The 19624-nt window shown below is 30.0% G+C and overlaps 1 protein-coding gene across 1 annotated transcript; it reads right to left on the bottom strand.

The window, feature by feature from the left end:
• Window positions 1-330: 330 nt before the first annotated feature.
• Window positions 331-19376, bottom strand: LOC111059149 (60S ribosomal protein L5). The gene is made up of 5 exons (XM_039432129.1): window positions 19224-19376; window positions 17652-17837; window positions 16719-16853; window positions 14020-14400; window positions 331-578 (listed from the first exon to the last, which is right to left on the bottom strand). The coding sequence occupies exons 1-5, from the start codon at window positions 19224-19226 to the stop codon at window positions 384-386; spliced, it is 900 nt and encodes a 299-aa protein (XP_039288063.1). The 5' UTR covers window positions 19227-19376; the 3' UTR covers window positions 331-383.
• Between the last annotated feature and the right edge of the window lie 248 nt (window positions 19377-19624).

Raw genomic sequence — 19624 nt, 5'->3', positions numbered from 1 at the left:
AAAACCCAGCTTTAAATGAAGCCATTGCATTATTGTTTGGCCCGGTTGCACATGAACTGCTGATTAAAGACAACATCAACTTCTCTCATTGATTCTCGTGACATTCAACCACGGGCTAATGCCCGGTTACAAAAATCCTGTTATAATTAAATTCCACGAGAACCAATTAAAAGTTTTCCTGAGAAGAAGGCTTATCTGATTGGATCTCGTGACATTTAATAGGGATTAAAAGTTGACAGATTTTTGTACAACCGGGCACTAGTGTTTCATTCCAACTTCCTCCACTTATCAACTCAAAACTACAGTCGGTTTTCAAAAACAAGTTGACCATTATATTTTTTTAGAGTTTTATTTCAACTTTTTATATTATAAAAGACAGACATTTACGATTCAGCGTCTCCAGCCTCGAGCTTCTTGAGGAAGGCGGCCTTCTTCTGGGCGATGGTGTTGCGTCGCTCGGACAGGGTCAGCTTCTTGCGGTTCCAGCGCCTCTTCACAGGTGGCTTGGCGCGCGCCTTCGCCTTCAGAACTGGGTCGGCGCGAATCGCCTCATGTGCCTTCTTGTAGATACCTTCGATCTAAAACACAAAATAACACACAATATTTACTAACGGTGGTTAGTGTGTAATGCAACATTGGCAGGCTTTGACGATATTTTCATTCACACAATTTATACATAAAAAATTGAGCTCACTAATTTTACAAGAAGATTTAATTATGGGAAATAATTATTAGATGAGAATTATGAAAAAGAATTTGTTTTCAACTTCAACTGAATAAAGTTATTGAATAGGATATTCAATATCTAGCTTATTATAAGCATGGAATTGTAGTCAAAAGTGGCAGTCATAAAATCAATTATGGGAAATAATCCGTTTCCCACTATAATTGAATAAAGTTATTGAATAGGATATTCAATATCTAGCATATTAAAAGCATGGAATAATTATAGTCAACAGTTGCAGGCTTTGGCAGTATTACATCTATATTTATTACAATTTATACAGTTAACATTGAGCTCACTACTTTAACAAGAAAATCTATTATGGAAAAATGTCAACTATAAATGAATAAATTTATTGAATAAAATATTATTGAATATTCAATATCTTGCATGTTATGAGCATGAAGTTATACAGTTAACAGTGATGTCATTCATCACCAAGGATTGGCTTACAAAATTGAAAAACAAAATCAATGAAATTGAAATGTGGTTTGACGTTAATTGAAGCTAAGTATGAAACTCCATGAAAGCCCAGTATGAAAAAAAATCCATGAACTCACTTGACATGAAAGAGTACTTGATTTTTCAATTTGACTACAGAATTCTGATAACCCAATGACTTTCACAGAAATATTTTGCGACATGACACCCTGAATGTCATCCGATTTGCCCATCAAATAAATTATCAGAAGTAGTTCTAGGGTCTGTGACGTCGCAAAATCGTTGTGTGGGAATGGAAAATCGGCTATTACCCCAAATTGAATTCATGACTGAACCGTATGCTTTTTAGTTTTTTTGGAAGGAAATTCAAATATGTCAAAAGGAGATTTCAATTGAAAATTTAAATTCAAGATAATTATAATTATTATCAACCCCTCCTGCGACAGGTAACCATATTTGGGAGAGCTTTCGATTCACTTCCCTTCCATAGTGTGATGTTCTATGTAAATTTTTACAAAAATTATGTAAAATTTCAAATTCGGTAGATGAATTTATGCAATTTTGAAGATATATTCTTCATGATATTGTTGATGAAATGAATAATTTTCTTCATAAATCTCAATTTCTGAAGTTTTTCATTTTCAAACATTTATATTTAGAGGGTTTTTTATCAATTAAATATATCACTAAGAATGTATCATGAAGATCAATTCATCACTTCACTTATCTCTCATCGATTATTGTTCCAGACCAGAATTTATGCTACTTGAATTATCCTTATCTAGTAATGATAAATTACTCGTTGGTATCTGTTATCGCCCACCAAAAATAGGTCATTTCACAGATTTCGAAAATGCCTTGCTTTCTCTTATGCCTTGTTATAACCGTATACTAGTTATGGGGGATATGAACACCGACTTGAACATGACGAATCGTAACTTTGACTACTTTCAACTGACTACAATTTTCCAATGCTTAAACATGACTATTTTACCCCTCGATCCAACTCATCATACTAATGAATCAGACACACTCATTGACCTTCTCATTGTTAGTGATCCCAATGAGGTTGTTCAAGCAGGCCAAATCTCAGTCCCAGCTATTTCTAGACATGATTTGATCTACTGTGTAGTTTCCCATAAGATACCCAAGCCAGAACAGAAAATTATCACTTATAGAGACTTCAAAAACTTTGATGAAGCTGCCTTCCTGACTGATGTGGCTCAGACTCCATGGCATCAAATTGAAGCATTACCCTCAGTTGATGACATGGTCAAGACTTTCGAGAATTGGACTTTGACTTTGTATGACAAGCATGCACCTTATGTGACAAGGAGGATTAATAGAAAACGACGAGTACCGTGGATGACTGAAGACATACTTAAGATGATGGGACGTAGAGACAAAGCACATAGAAAATTTAAAAAGACATTTGACTTGGACAGTTTGATAGAGTATAGGAGCCTTAGAAATAGGGTTAAACAGGAATTACGGAACTCAAAGATTAGGTACTTGAATTCGTTTATGACAAACAATAGACAAGACTCTAAATCACTTTGGCAGGGAATAAAAGAATTCGGGCTTGGCAAACAGAAATCGAATCCACAAATTGACTTACCATTGAATAATATAAATGACCATTTCGTTTCACACTCTAACCAACGCGACGAAGTTGTCATTGCTAATCATATAGATGATCTTGAAGAGCAGGTTACAAACTTAGATTTACCAATCACTGATCAATTTCATTTCCATCCAATCTCAGAAGAAGACACTTTCAGAGCAATTCAACGTATTCATAGTAATGCTACGGGTGTAGACAAAATTCCTATTAAATTTATCAAGAATATGTTATTTGCTGTTTTACCAACCATTACATACATTTTCAACAAGTCACTTGAAGAAGGCATTTTCCCTGAAAACTGGAAGTTTGCTCTGGTTCGCCCTCTAAATAAAGTTCCATCACCCAATAAAGTTGAGGATTTTAGACCAATCAGTATTTTACCTGCATTGTCCAAAGTGCTAGAAAGACTCATTCATGCTCAAGTTGTAAAATTTCTAGACAACAATAGTAAGCTTCATAACTTTCAATCAGGCTTTAGAAAATTCCATTCAACTGAGACAGCTCTGCTTCGTGTCACTGATGATATAAGGTTAGCTATGGACCAAAGAAAATGCACCATCCTCACCCTATTTGATTTTTCTAAAGCATTCGATACTGTTGATCATACAGTCCTTCTGAATAAGTTGGCTATTCTTGGTTTCAGTCGCAACTCGTTAATTTGGTTTAAATCCTATCTATTAGGTAGGAAACAATGTGTATCTGTCGGTGACAAAAAGTCAACTTGGAAAAACGTTATGCATGGAGTACCACAAGGTTCAATTTTAGGCCCTCTCCTCTTCACTTTGTATGCTAATGACCTTTCTTCCATTATCAAATTCTCCAGTTTCCATACCTATGCAGACGACCTTCAAATCTATTTAAGCTGTCCCATAACAAAAATTAATGAAACAGTTGGAATAATGAATCAGGATATCAATTCGATAGTGGAATGGACAAAGAAAAATGGCCTCAAGCTTAATCCTATCAAAACACAACCCATTATAATTGGATATTCTCGTCTTATAAACAATATTGACCTTGAATCGATTCACAAAATTAGTGTAGACGGTAATGACATTCCTTACTGTAGCTCAGTTAAAAATTTAGGCATTATTATGAATAATACTCTTGACTGGTCAGAACAAGTGAACAAAACTTGTAAAAAGGTATTCTCAGCCATGCATGCATTGAAGAAAATGCACGATATCCTCCCTAGAAACATTAAATTATTATTGGTTCAATCTCTCATCTTCCCACATTTAATGTATTGTAATTCTGTTCTTAACGATATGCAGTCAATAGAATCCAGATTGCATTGATGTCGCCAATCTCCGTCGCGGAGCCAGCATATAGAAGAAGAAGAAGAAGAAGAAGAAGAAGAAGAAGAAGAAGAAGAAGAAGAAGAAGAAGAAGAAGAAGAAGAAGAAGAAGAAGAAGAAGAAGAAGAAGAAGAAGAAGAAGAAGAAGAAGAAGAAGAAGAAGAAGAAGAAGAAGAAGAAGAAGAAGAAGAAGAAGAAGAAGAAGAAGAAGAAGAAGAAGAAGAAGAAGAAGAAGAAGAAGAAGAAGAAGAAGAAGAAGAAGAAGAAGAAGAAGAAGAAGAAGAAGAAGAAGAAGAAGAAGAAGAAGAAGAAGAAGAAGAAGAAGAAGAAGAAGAAGAAGAAGAAGAAGAAGAAGAAGAAGAAGAAGAAGAAGAAGAAGAAGAAGAAGAAGAAGAAGAAGAAGAAGAAGAAGAAGAAGAAGAAGAAGAAGAAGAAGAAGAAGAAGAAGAAGAAGAAGAAGAAGAAGAAGAAGAAGAAGAAGAAGAAGAAGAAGAAGAAGAAGAAGAAGAAGAAGAAGAAGAAGAAGAAGAAGAAGAAGAAGAAGAAGAAGAAGAAGAAGAAGAAGAAGAAGAAGAAGAAGAAGAAGAAGAAGAAGAAGAAGAAGAAGAAGAAGAAGAAGAAGAAGAAGAAGAAGAAGAAGAAGAAGAAGAAGAAGAAGAAGAAGAAGAAGAAGAAGAAGAAGAAGAAGAAGAAGAAGAAGAAGAAGAAGAAGAAGAAGAAGAAGAAGAAGAAGAAGAAGAAGAAGAAGAAGAAGAAGAAGAAGAAGAAGAAGAAGAAGAAGAAGAAGAAGAAGAAGAAGAAGAAGAAGAAGAAGAAGAAGAAGAAGAAGAAGAAGAAGAAGAAGAAGAAGAAGAAGAAGAAGAAGAAGAAGAAGAAGAAGAAGAAGAAGAAGAAGAAGAAGAAGAAGAAGAAGAAGAAGAAGAAGAAGAAGAAGAAGAAGAAGAAGAATGCGTTCAGTAAGATTTCTTTTTAAAAAGAAATCTTTATTTTTACAAAACACAAAATTTGGAATAAAACAATTTAAACAAGTGAATTTTGATAAAGTGAGTACCTCTCGCTTCGATGTTGTAAGCAGGACTGACGCTCGATGCGTGAGAAAGCTGGCTCCAACAGTTCCAGGAGAGTTCTAAGAAGTTGTATTGAAACTGCTGACTGCTGTAGGTTCTCACAATGTAACTCCTCCCTCCCTAAAGAGAACTTCGGGGGTTGGTAGCGAAGTTCTTGAAGAAGGTTGCTGTCCTCTTTTGGAGATTCTTTTGTACACGGTGAAAATCACGCAAAGAACAATCACAATGTACAAAATGGTTGTGAAAACATTGATGTCGGTGGTTAAATATGATTTTCGGATGACTGGAGACACTTGAATGTTTTTAAATTGGTTAAAGTTGTCTAAATTTTTCAAATGAATTTGGAAATCTGGAATTTGATGATCTTGAAGTTCTAATTGGATGTTTTCTAGAAATTTTGGATGTCCTCTCGTTTGGGAAGAGTGGAACAGAGGTTTTCCTCGATAGTAAATTTTTCCTTCGGCTGTATTGATGAAATAAATTCCTTGAAGTGTTGTCACAGTAGTTTCGGTTTTCGTTTCTATGTGGAAGGTCTCCAATTTTGGTAAGACTGCCAAATATTGTTGTATTTCGGGAATCCATTTGATGAGGTTCTCTTCAATTTGGACGGCGGTGAATTTACAGTTGTCAGTGGAACCAGTAGATATGATAGCCGCTTCACATTGCAGTTGTTGATGGGAGATGGCTTCGGATGAGCACAGATAGCATTCGTTATCTCCTATCAATCTACATTCTTTATACAATCCTTCAATTTTTAAAGTATTAGAACTATCAGAAGATTTCAATAAATATTTGTTTTGTGGAAGTATTGTTACAAAATTTGATTCTACTCTACTTGGAATTGGTAATAATTCAAAAAGATCAAAAGTTACTTCTTCTACAATCGGAAATTCGAGAAAATAAATGATTTCGTTCTTAATTAGCTTACAATCTACATTAATCAATTTTTCTATTTCTAACATCTTATTATACTTAATTTCCAATGGGAATTTCTTGTCATAGAATTTTGAAATTTTCACAAGTTCATTGAACAATTCTTTAGTAGACATTATACTAGGGTGCAGAACGCCTACTTTACAAGATGCAATAGAATTTTCAATGTCATGAACTACGTCTAATAAAATATTATAAGCTATAAGTAATTGATTCAAAATATCTTTAATTTTTTCTAATTCTATGAAATCGTTTAAATCATCATTAATTATCAAAAATTTCTCTTTCAATTCATTGAAGTTTTGGTTCACAAGTTTAATTGTTTCATTGAATTCTACAATAATGTTTTGACTGATTGAATAATGGTTTGAAATTTGATTGGCTAAATTATCTTGATTATTATACAGTTCGAGAATCAACTTATCGTATTTTTGTTCGTCATAAGCGTCCAAATTACCAGTGATAAATTTTAAAACAGATCCAAGACTATTTATTAAACCTCTTTTATTGCGTTTGACGTTTTCATTGTAAAACAAAATCATTTCCAATTTTTCTTCAATAACAGACTTTGTATGGTTGATGAATTTCAAATAGTTGATTGCATCTCTTAATTTACTACTGTTTTCTGTAACGAAATCGGTTTTTGAACTTATACTAATATTTTTCCAAAAATAGTGAGATACCTTATCATAGTAATTATTCAAATTTTCAATTTCTGAATACATTGATTTCAAATCATAATTATGTACAAAAACGTGCGAGTTATATACAAGTTTGGCTTTGCCAAGGTTAATTGGTACAATTCCAGAATTAATAGTAACATTCTTAATGTCTATTGCTGTTCCTGATCTTGCTGCGTACAGGATGAAGAGGGACCTGGAAAAGGATTGTCATTGTCAATAGTCAGTTGAGTCACTGTCTTAGGTTTTTCAATGTCATTAGTTTTGATGATTTTTCTAGGTCTTTTAATTTTGGAAAGGTGTATTTTAGATTTTGTGTTATGGTGTCTCGGTACGATTTTAGCTGTTTTAAGGTCTCTGTTCACAGATTCGATTTTCTCTTTGTTATATTTGTTTTTTGTCTTACTCTGTTTCTGCATATTTTTAACGTAGATATCGGATGGAATTTCAGGCAATGGTTCTCTATTCTCGTTCACTTTCTCGATAACCTTTTCTTTAATTGCTTGATTCGTTTCTCTAATGTGTTCATAGAGCTTTTTGGTTTTTTCTCTGTGTTGATTGACATAGTCGTTCATCATCTGTTTGCCAATGTCAATGTCAAATAAAGCATTTGCGTTTATGTGTCCGTTCAGAATTTCAAATGGAGTTAGTTTTGTTACAGAGTGAATACTATTATTGTACGCTAAAATTGCATGTTTCACTTTTCTCTCGATAGAATCGTCTTTGAATTGAGTTTGATTATTAAGGAGTCTAATATGCTCGACAAGGGTTGAATGCAATCTTTCACACATGCCGTTTGACTGGGGATGCTGTGTGCTGATAAAGTGAATCTTTATCTTATGAAGTGCCATCAATTCTTTCACCACATTATTAGTGAACTCTGTGCCATTATCTGAAACTATACTTTCTGGAACACCGTGATGACTGAAGAAATCCAGTAGTTTATCAACTATTTCAATTCCTTGTGCACTAGTAAGTGGATAGGCTTGTGCATAACGTGAAAAACTATCTATTATCGTCAAAAATTTCCTTTTGTCAAAAGTAATGCTATCGATATGAATAGTTTGAAGTGGTTTTGAAGCAGTGGGGGTAAGATTCATTTCCAAGTTCAAGGGTACTCTTTCGTATTTTGTTTTTAAGCAAATGTCGCATCTATTGATGAAATTTTGAATTCTGTTTCGAGTATTTGGCCAGTAGTACTTTCTTTTAATTTGCTCATAAGTTTCTTGAATGCCACGATGATTATTCTTTCCGACATGATAGTTATCGATTATCTCTTTTATCTCTTCCTCGTTTGTGACATCAATCAGTTTTTTCGTACAACGTACTAGTTTGAGTTGTGTATTTTTGAAATAAGTTGCAATTATTACAGTGAATCTTTCGTAGAAATCATTTTCAAAGTATAGACAATATTTTACATTCGGAACTAGATATTCTTTTACAAATTCTACTACATCTTTCTCAAAATTATTCTCGGAAATTTCTACAATAATTCGGCACTTGTTTTCAAATAGTTTTTGTATTTTCACTTTTCGTGGATTGTATTTCACTAGATTTAGTAATATTTGATTTTTAGCAAAGTTTACTGGTTCGTCAAGAGTTTGAATTCCAATCATTTCATTACCGTGATAGTCTGAATGCACTGTTTGATCGTCAGAGTCATGTTGTTCTTCTCGAATGTCAAGGTTGTTGTCACGTACATCATTGTCGTCTACATTTCCTATCATAGATTGATCGTCAAGTTCAGAAAAATGCATTTCAATAGCTTCGTTTATTATCTTATCTACTTCTTCACCTGTGTTTTGTCTTGAAGGACCTGGAATAACATCATTATTATTCAATTGGATCCTAGATAGAGCATCAGCGTTTTGATTCAAAATTCCTTTTTTATAACAAATCTCGTAATCGTATTCTTCTAGTTTCAATCTCCAGCGGAGAAGTTTGGAATTTGGTTCTTTTATTGAGAATAGCCACTGCAATGGTTTGTGATCAGTATAAATTTTGAATTTTTGGCCGTACAAGTAGGGACGAAAGTATTTGGTTGCCCAAACTATCGCTAATAATTCTTTTTCTATTGCCGAATATCTGGTTTCGCTTTCGTTCAGGGTTCTACTAGCATAAGCTATAGGTAAATCAGCACCATTTTTCTTCTGACTCAGGATAGCTCCTACTGATACGTTACTAGCGTCTGTTGTTAATAAAAATTCGGATGAAAAATCAGGATATTGTAAAATTGGGTCATTACACAAAAGGGTTTTGCAATATTCAAAGCATTTCACATAATCTTCATCTTCAACATTAATTTTGGTTCCTTTCTTTAGGCGTTTTGTTAGTGGTTTGGTTACATCTGCGAAATTTTTAGTCCAGAGAGATTTTGGTATTTGAGAAAGCATTCTCCGTTTGACACGTTTTTTATCGGAATTGATATTGTTTTCTGACTACGTGCTTCAATCAAGTAAGTCCACAGTTGACGAGGTTTATTGACTTTAGAAGGTTCATTGTGTTGCAAAGTTGTATTGTAATACAGTATTGGTACTTGTTTGTTGTTTCCATAGTAAAGTTTGTTACTAATGTAATCCAATCTTACTCTCAATTGCTTTATAGCATCCATTCCTAACAAGAGATCGAAATCTTTATGAAAATCAAATACGAAAAAATCAAATTTTCTTCCTAGGAATGGTATTTTAGCACTGAATTTTTCTTTTGATTTACCATGGGCTGTAGTAACTTCAAATGGTGTTGGTTTCAAGGAATCTTTAAAACCTTCATGTGCAATTACCTTTTTTATAAAGGATTGCGTACTTCCGGGATCAATCAGTACTCGAAAGTTCGTTTGTGGGTCTAGAAAGTAAGAGAGTTCGTTATCTTTTGTTTGCAAGTTCATAATTGAAAATTTGTTCCGAGGCTTGTTTCTCCTAAAAAATGATTTTGTTCTGTTTGGTCGGAAGTCATTTGATTATTGTAATCATCATTCAATTCCAAGTTTTCAAAATTGTTCATGAGATTTCCAGTCATTTCGGGGTAATTGAACGGTTCATTTGAGAAATTGTCAGTCAAGAGTTCGTTTCTGTTAGTATTGAGTAATTCGTCATTGTTTGTAGCGAATTCGGTTGTCAGTTGATTGAATCTGGGGTTCTTTTTCGGGGGTTCAAGTTCAGTGTTTCTGGTTGAAATACTCATTGGAGTTGGTTGCGATTGCATTTGTGGTCTGTGTTGTTGACCGAAAAATTGCCTTTGAAACATTGGTCTCTGTTGGTTCATTGAACTGAAGTTGCGAAATTGTTGATTGTTATTTTGATGTGTAATCATTGGTCTTTGTTGTGATTGGTTTTGGAAGTTCGGATAAGTCTTGTTTTGGGGAAAGTTTTGCATTGGTCTAGTCTGAGGAAAGTGTTGGATTTGTTTAGTCAGAGGAAGTTGTTGGAATGGTTGTGAGATTGGTCTCTTATTGAGATTGAAATTATAATTACTATTTCTGTTTTTGTACTGCATTTCGTTTGTGATCATACTCAAAGCTTCACTTAGACTTGAAGGGTTTTTTGTTCTCATCAGTGATCCTATAGGTTCATTCAGACCTCTCAAAAATACCCTAAGGGCAAGCTGCTTTGCATATTCGCATAGAATAGTTGAGTTTGCTGCCATCTTCGTAAGGAAATATGCAAGTTGTAAGTTGAGAATCTTTTGAATTCTCTCGTGAAAATGAAAAGGGCTTTCGCTACTTTCTTGTTTCAATTCTGTCATTTCAATATTCAACGTGAAACAATCACGTTTGTCAAGATAGCCGTCGAGAAGTACTCTTCTCACTTCAGGCCAAGCATAAGTGTTTCCACTGGTTACAAGTTCTAAAGCTCTACCTTTGAGTCTAGAAATAATAGTAGAAAATAGATATTCATTTTGAAAATCATCGGGATTCGATTGTACAAAAAACTTAGCAACTACTTTATCGCAAATCGATACAAATCTGTTTAATAATAATGGCTCTCCAGAGAATTCTGGTATCATATCCAGGAATTCTTTTCTTAAAACAGGGGTAGCAGCAGAGGGTGCTGTATCTACTGATTGATTAGGCATTCTGAAATATTTAAATGTTTCGAGAATAACCAAACTAAAATATTACAATATTAAAACTTAAAATTAAGACTTACACTAAAACGAATGCTATGCTCATCTCTTCTGATGTCCTTTCAGCGTTGATGATGCACGTTCGATGAAGAAGATTTGGTGATGATGATATCGAAGTTTGATATCCACTGCACTTCACAATGTTGGTGTTTCGCAGCTTGATAATTCACCACACTTTTCGGATGTCGCGAACGCGAGGTCCTTATATTACAAACGATCGTTAACAGTTTAAAAACTGAAGATTATGTTCATTAATCCCGATCGTCCTACCGACTGCGCCAGCTAAATAATGCGTTCAGTAAGATTTCTTTTTAAAAAGAAATCTTTATTTTTACAAAACACAAAATTTGGAATAAAACAATTTAAACAAGTGAATTTTGATAAAGTGAGTACCTCTCGCTTCGATGTTGTAAGCAGGACTGACGCTCGATGCGTGAGAAAGCTGGCTCCAACAGTTCCAGGAGAGTTCTAAGAAGTTGTATTGAAACTGCTGACTGCTGTAGGTTCTCACAATGTAACTTATATATATATATATATATATATATATATATATATATATATATATATATATATATATATATATATATATATATATATATATATATATATATATATATATATATATATATATATATATATATATATATATATATATATATATATATATATATATATATATATATATATATATATATATATATATATATATATATATATATATATATATATATATATATATATATATATATATATATATATATATATATATATATATATATATATATATATATATATATATATATATATATATATATATATATATATATATATATATATATATATATATATATATATATATATATATATATATATATATATATATATATATATATATATATATATATATATATATATATATATATATATATATATATATATATATATATATATATATATATATATATATATATATATATATATATATATATATATATATATATATATATATATATATATATATATATATATATATATATATATATATATATATATATATATATATATATATATATATATATATATATATATATATATATATATATATATATATATATATATATATATATATATATATATATATATATATATATATATATATATATATATATATATATATATATATATATATATATATATATATATATATATATATATATATATATATATATATATATATATATATATATATATATATATATATATATATATATATATATATATATATATATATATATATATATATATATATATATATATATATATATATATATATATATATATATATATATATATATATATATATATATATATATATATATATATATATATATATATATATATATATATATATATATATATATATATATATATATATATATATATATATATATATATATATATATATATATATATATATATATATATATATATATATATATATATATATATATATATATATATATATATATATATATATATATATATATATATATATATATATATATATATATATATATATATATATATATATATATATATATATATATATATATATATATATATATATATATATATATATATATATATATATATATATATATATATATATATATATATATATATATATATATATATATATATATATATATATATATATATATATATATATATATATATATATATATATATATATATATATATATATATATATATATATATATATATATATATATATATATATATATATATATATATATATATATATATATATATATATATATATATATATATATATATATATATATATATATATATATATATATATATATATATATATATATATATATATATATATATATATATATATATATATATATATATATATATATATATATATATATATATATATATATATATATATATATATATATATATATATATATATATATATATATATATATATATATATATATATATATATATATATATATATATATATATATATATATATATATATATATATATATATATATATATATATATATATATATATATATATATATATATATATATATATATATATATATATATATATATATATATATATATATATATATATATATATATATATATATATATATATATATATATATATATATATATATATATATATATATATATATATATATATATATATATATATATATATATATATATATATATATATATATATATATATATATATATATATATATATATATATATATATATATATATATATATATATATATATATATATATATATATATATATATATATATATATATATATATATATATATATATATATATATATATATATATATATATATATATATATATATATATATATATATATATATATATATATATATATATATATATATATATATATATATATATATATATATATATATATATATATATATATATATATATATATATATATATATATATATATATATATATATATATATAGAAAATTAAACACAAAATAAAATAAAGAGAAAATAGTGTAAAAATTAGTTTGAAAAATAATGTAAGAAAATACATCAGTTATTTTAAACTATTTAGGAATCTTTCATTTCGTCAAGGAAAAACGTTTACAATATATAGAAATGAGAAAATGAAGATAATGAAAACTACGACTACGCCCCGTTTCGGAAAGCCAATCTTCTGACTAAGTCTAGAACTTAGCTCGGAAACCTGCCCTAAATGAATTTGAAAAATGTAACTTCAATGCCGCAGCCACTGGGCCCAGTCGCTGGCCCAGCCTGGTGAAGGTGCGGCAATCTCTTACAAAGGCACGGAATCACGAAGGCCAGCGCTGGCAAACCACCCATCCACAAACTTGGCCTTCTTTGGGCCAACATGAAGATGCAGCATCAAAGAAGCCGATTTTTCGGACAATCAAGGATCTATAAGTGTATAAAAAGGTATTGTTCAACTTTGCACCCTGGGAAACCCCAGTATCCTGTTTCAGTTCACTAGCTCACTAAACAATACATGTTCAAAACAAGTAATTGACTCACCGCCTCCGGTTGAACGCCGTTCTTGATGAACTGCGAGAACTGCTTCTTGTAGGCCTCGTCGTCGTTCTCGGCCAGCTCCTTCATGTACTCGCTCACGTGCAGACCAAAGATGTGCTTGCGGTGCACGTCGGCGTTGAAGTTCTTCGACTCGCCGTCAAAGCCGGGGAACCGCTTCACGCTGTGGGGGATGTTGAGACCGCCGTCGACGGCTCCCTTCATGGCGCCGAACACGCGGGCGCCGGTCGACGTCTTCATCAGACCAACGTCCAGGAAACACTTGAAGGCGCCGGGACCCTCGTCCAGAGCCTCCACATTGTACTCCTCGCCGGTCACCTCGGTCGTGCCCGCGTACAACTGGTCCAGGCCAAGTTTCTTCAGCAGCTGCAAGCACACACACAACATTTCTTTTCAAATTCATTTTAGTTATTAATCAGCGGATTCCAACCAGTGGGTCACTGTGCGACACTTGAAAATTAAGTAAATTCACTTTAAAACAGCATTAGCATAGAGAAGAAATAGCGTAAGTATAAAAGATACCATAACTTATGCTATGTTTTCTCTATATGGTATTGGGTACTTATGATTAAAGTCTGATCTTAAAAATGTAGCATAACTTATGCTATGTTTTCTCTATATGGCATTGGGTACTTTTGATTATTCTGATCTATTATTAGTTTGTCCACACATAACGATTTATTTTTGTGATTAAATGTTTGGGGGGGGGCTGAGAATAACGGAATAAGAATAACCGAACTCGAACTTCTTCCATTTGCCATTTCTATTAATTTATTTAACCTTCCGGTACTCGCGCCCTACTCAATCACACGAGCAGTCGCGTGTTGTATTTTCTACATCCAATTTTCCAAGTGTCATGTACTCTGTTTACTGTCAAAACATATTAATTAGTTGTAAAATTACTTTTTCCATCTTCTTGGATTATTTTACGCCTATGAACATTTGGATCATTACCATTTCATAGCCCAATAAGTTACATCAAACAAAGCCATCAATTCTGTGTTTTTGGTTCGTTTACAGTCCACGTAGACAGTCTTGCTCTATCTTATGCACAGTGCGACTTATACACTGTCGCGACTAAATGGCACCTAAAGACTGAACCATTGCTCGATTGATACTTCAGTGGAGTGATGGGGGAAAGTTTTGGAATGCATGGGCGACTCATTCACTGACACCACCACATTCAATAGTTTTGTGCATCAAAAAAACTGACACTGTTGTACTTTTACAACAGTGCGACTGCCGGAAGGTTAATTGACCATATATACTCATCATTTGGTCTCAAAATGTTATCGTTTCTTCAGATTGCAATTTTTTTATTATTCTTTATTGATTAAATATATTTAAGGCTGTGCAAAGGCTAAAAATAAGCTTTCTACTGGTGATATTTTTCATAGTTTTTCGATTCGTATACAGTATCATCAAGCTATCAAAATGAAAAAGTTGTCTCAGGAAAACATTTTTTTTAATAGTTACTTTTTGAGATATGAGCGCCTAAAGTTCAAATTTTTGGGACAGGACATTTCAAATTCGGTAAGAGAAAAATCCACTATATTCAGAGGATAAATTCTTCATGATATTGTTGATTTAATAAAACAATTTTTTTTTTTTGAAAATATTAATTAAAAGTTATTTTTGGTCATTTTTAGTAAATTGAATAACTTTACCAAAAATATATATTTTCAGGAAATTTTTGTTTTATTGAATCATCAATATCATGAAGAATTTATCCACCGAATTTCATAGGCTTATCTCTTACCGAATTTGAAATGTTCCGTCGCAAAAATTTGAAATTTAGGCGCTCATATCTCAAAAAGTAATGATCGAATAAAAAATGTTTGCCTGAGAAAAATTTTTCATTTCGATAGCTTGATGATATACAAATCGAAAAACTATGAGAAATATCACTAGTAGAAAGTTTATTTTTAGCCTTTGCACAGCCTTAACAAGTATTTTTTTGATTTGAAATATGTGTTTGTTTGGACTGTAATTAAAAAATGTGAAAGTGACAAATAACCTAGCTACATTTGGCCTTTTTTTAAATATTATAATTGAAACAGTTTTGGGTTTCAGTCTGTAGTACTTGTGTGAATTTGAATGATTGAATAAATGAATAATTTGATTTTGAAGTAAAAAGAATTGCATGGATTGTATATGCGATAAATCTAAACCTAGGTAATTTATTAATAGAATGACACCAACTCATTCAATAATAATCAATTTTTCATTCCTTCAAAAGGTAAATGCCACCTGTTGTCTCAACAAATCGTTAATAAATTCAAAATGTTAGAATATCGTATCACAATGTCTAGTTTTTTACGACTTCTAGTGAGTTTAACACTGACTAACATTGATCCCAAGCATACAGTTTTCGACTATTTCAACTATCCAGCAACTTTGTCTATGATCAATTGTTTATTAATTTTTAAAACTATACTTTGAATTTATGGTTCAGGCTATTTGCATACATCCACCTAGAGGTAATCTAACTGCAAATCATGTGTTTGATGAGGTCACATGATTTTCAGTTAGATTACCTCTAGTTAGATTACCAACTAAATATATTGAAATAGGCTAAATAAAAAAATGTTTGGAAAAATATAAGTTATTAAATTACTTGATAATTTTTATATAGCCTAGATTTTATTACTACTGAATTAGTTTATTCAAGATATTAAACTTACCCTTCGGGCAATGAGGAGACCTGTACAGTAGGCTGAGGCATAATTGGTCAAACCAACTTTGACTCCATATTTGGGGAGTTCATGACTGTATGCAGCACACACAATCTTGTCTCCTTCGATACGAGAGTAAGCGATCTATAAAAAAAATGTAAAAAATAAATAAGAATCTAGAAAAATTGACACTAATAACTAGGCCTATTAATTTGGGTACACAACAAAATAATATAATCTTGAAATCATTGGCAACATTAAGTTCATCATAGATTTTAGAAATAAAACTCATAGTATGAATGGCAAAAAATATAATTACGTTAAGAACTAATTGTTGAATAGAATATAACTACAAATTTATTAATAGAACTATATTACGAGAGAATTAGAATCACAATAGAACAAAAATATTTCTGGCTCAAAATGTTGTAAAATTACTCAAAAATTTCCAATTCGTAGAGATTTGAGTGAAATATTTTTGTAAATTAGTTTAAAAATATCAAAATTTAAAATTTCTAGTTTGGTCATTAGTTTCAAAGTGTAAAATGGACTTTTTGAAGTGAAAAGTGAAATCTAACCTCATTCTTTTTCGAAACTTTTATTTGTAAAAATTTGGGAAAAGACAGTTTTGGGCTATGCCTGTTGTCTTCTCCCAATCATATTTTGATATTATGATTTGTGATTGTGAATAAAAAAAAATAAAAATAAAATAAATGAACACTTCCGTACAGTTCAAGTCAATACATTCAGTTTATACTGAAATCAGACTCAGACTTATTTGATAAGGATTGTAAATTATACCAGGATAAAAGTGTAGTAGAACAACTTTAAGAAACATGAATAGTATTTAAAGCAAACTGATTGGAAATCAAAATCCATTCAATTAATTGAAATAATGATTAATAGAATTTACAGAAATGAAAGCAATGTAAAAGAACTCACCTGGCATGTGATATCTTTGTTGGAGAGCCTCACAATAAGACGATACTTGGGGGTGTTGTATTTGTTTTTGTCTTGGACAATAAGACGCTTCCTGGCGTAGTAATCAGTTTTACCTTCCCTACGCCTCTTGAATTTGACCTGGTACCTCTTGAAGTACTGCTTGTTCTTTACTACTTTGACGAAACCCTGTAACCAGTAAAATCAAAATAATTAGTATATTATTAAAAACTGAAATACTACTACAATGTAGGCTACTTACTATACTAAGCTGAATTGAAAGGTTCATGATTAGGTTAAAAGTCATTTAAAAACATCGTGGAGGAGACAGAATAGAATAATATAGGCTTGTGAATAGTTCATGTGTGATCATACATAAGAATTTTTATTTATTTGCTCGCGCCAATTGAAGTCTGCTCATGTGACAGCAATTTGGCCGTCATCAATTTTTCAAGGTTAATCCAGTGCAAGAGCGGAAAAAGCAGTTCTATTACTTTTAAAAATTAGAATTTCTCTATGATTCAAAAACTAATAGTCGATTGATGAAGAATAATTTTAAAGATTTACTAAAACTCTTCAATGCATCTTACTTACTAAAAAATATATAAATAAAAAAATAAGTTACATATACCAGAGTAAGCACTTTAAAGTACTCAAGATACATTGGACGGACTACAAAACACAGGTTATAATTTTGTATCTAGCCTAAACCGTATTGACTTATTTATAAAAATCATAAGCTTTATGATTCTATGGAATTAGATTTATAAGCTTAGCCGTTTAATAATTCTATTCAAGACTTGTAGGTCTACTTGTAATCAGTGCCATTTAAAATGTCATACACACTTTAAGAATACCTAGAAAAATCAGTTGAGGCAAAATGGATGTTGAGCGAGAGGTGGTGTGACTTCAAAAAGCGCGAGCGCATGAAAATTATTCATTGTAGGCCTAGTTTTACTCAATTTCATCCATTTTTAAGTAAGATTGATTAATACACTAATAATTATTAAATCATGGAAAAATTATTGAGTTCTTTCCCCAATTAGGCTAGATTCCTTGTGTAAGTGTAGATCAATAATAATTTTTTTGACTACAACTGATGATTTGTAATAGTTTCCATATCAAAAGAAATTGGGAAAAAATATTCTGACAAGGTGAAAAAAACGCAGAAATTGTAGCTTAAATCTACAGCTTCAAAGTTTTCAACAGTAAACAATAACTTGCACACATTGTTATGTAGTCTGCCCAAGTATTAAATTTTGAAGTAGGTCTATCTCAGTCTTTTTTACTAGAGCCTAAATTAGGATTTGCTATTCAATCAAATAATGAAATGACTAAAATTAAGTTTACGATAAGTAAAACAAGATCATAGATTATTTATAATTTGCAAATAATTTAGGTAGAATATAAGAATTGGAACTCAACTAGATACTTGTCCAAATTACAAGGATTGTTTCATGTAATTTCATCGTCAATCATCTCTGTGAAAAATCATGCAAAACGTTTATCAATTAATCCAAATTATAGCTTATAATGTGATAAATGAAATTTAGGGATAAAAAGACAATTACTTACCATGATAAATCCTAATTTATTGAAAAATTCACAGGCCCTACCATATGAACACGGACGTCCACACGGTCGGTGTAATCGAAAGGAACCGGATGAAGAAAAGACCTAACCTCAATCTCGAATAATGTACTGCTGGCAACACTGGGAATTTCTTAAAAAATAATATTTTTTGTGGTAGAGAACAATCATGAATACAAAAAAAAATAAAGTTTTATTCAATTAGTGGATGGAAAGTTCTATATCATTTCTTCAAATTAATATAAAAAATTTAAAGGAAAAGTTGAATTTATAATGATTATTGAGTTTGGTCGTTTATTGATTAACTTGAGAAATAGAATGAGACTTTCAAGGATGAATCTCTTTGTTTTTGATTATATCAGATTATTTGTGTTGATTAAAATAAA

Source organism: Nilaparvata lugens, chromosome 7 (assembly GCF_014356525.2).
Source record: "Nilaparvata lugens isolate BPH chromosome 7, ASM1435652v1, whole genome shotgun sequence".
Taxonomy (NCBI): Eukaryota; Metazoa; Arthropoda; class Insecta; order Hemiptera; family Delphacidae; genus Nilaparvata; species Nilaparvata lugens.
The sequence above is the reverse complement of the archived record's forward strand: the minus strand, read 5'-3'. Positions and strand labels throughout refer to the sequence as shown.

What these genes read in the sequence shown, in the direction of transcription:
- LOC111059149 (XM_039432129.1), bottom strand. An exon ending in GTCTCCTCATTGCCCGAAGG is followed by an intron (nt 14,401 to 16,718) that starts GTAAGTTTAATA and finishes GTGTGCTTGCAG; the next exon opens with CTGCTGAAGAAACTTGGCCT. An exon ending in ACGGCGTTCAACCGGAGGCG is followed by an intron (nt 579 to 14,019) that starts GTGAGTCAATTA and finishes TTTGTGTTTTAG; the next exon opens with ATCGAAGGTATCTACAAGAA.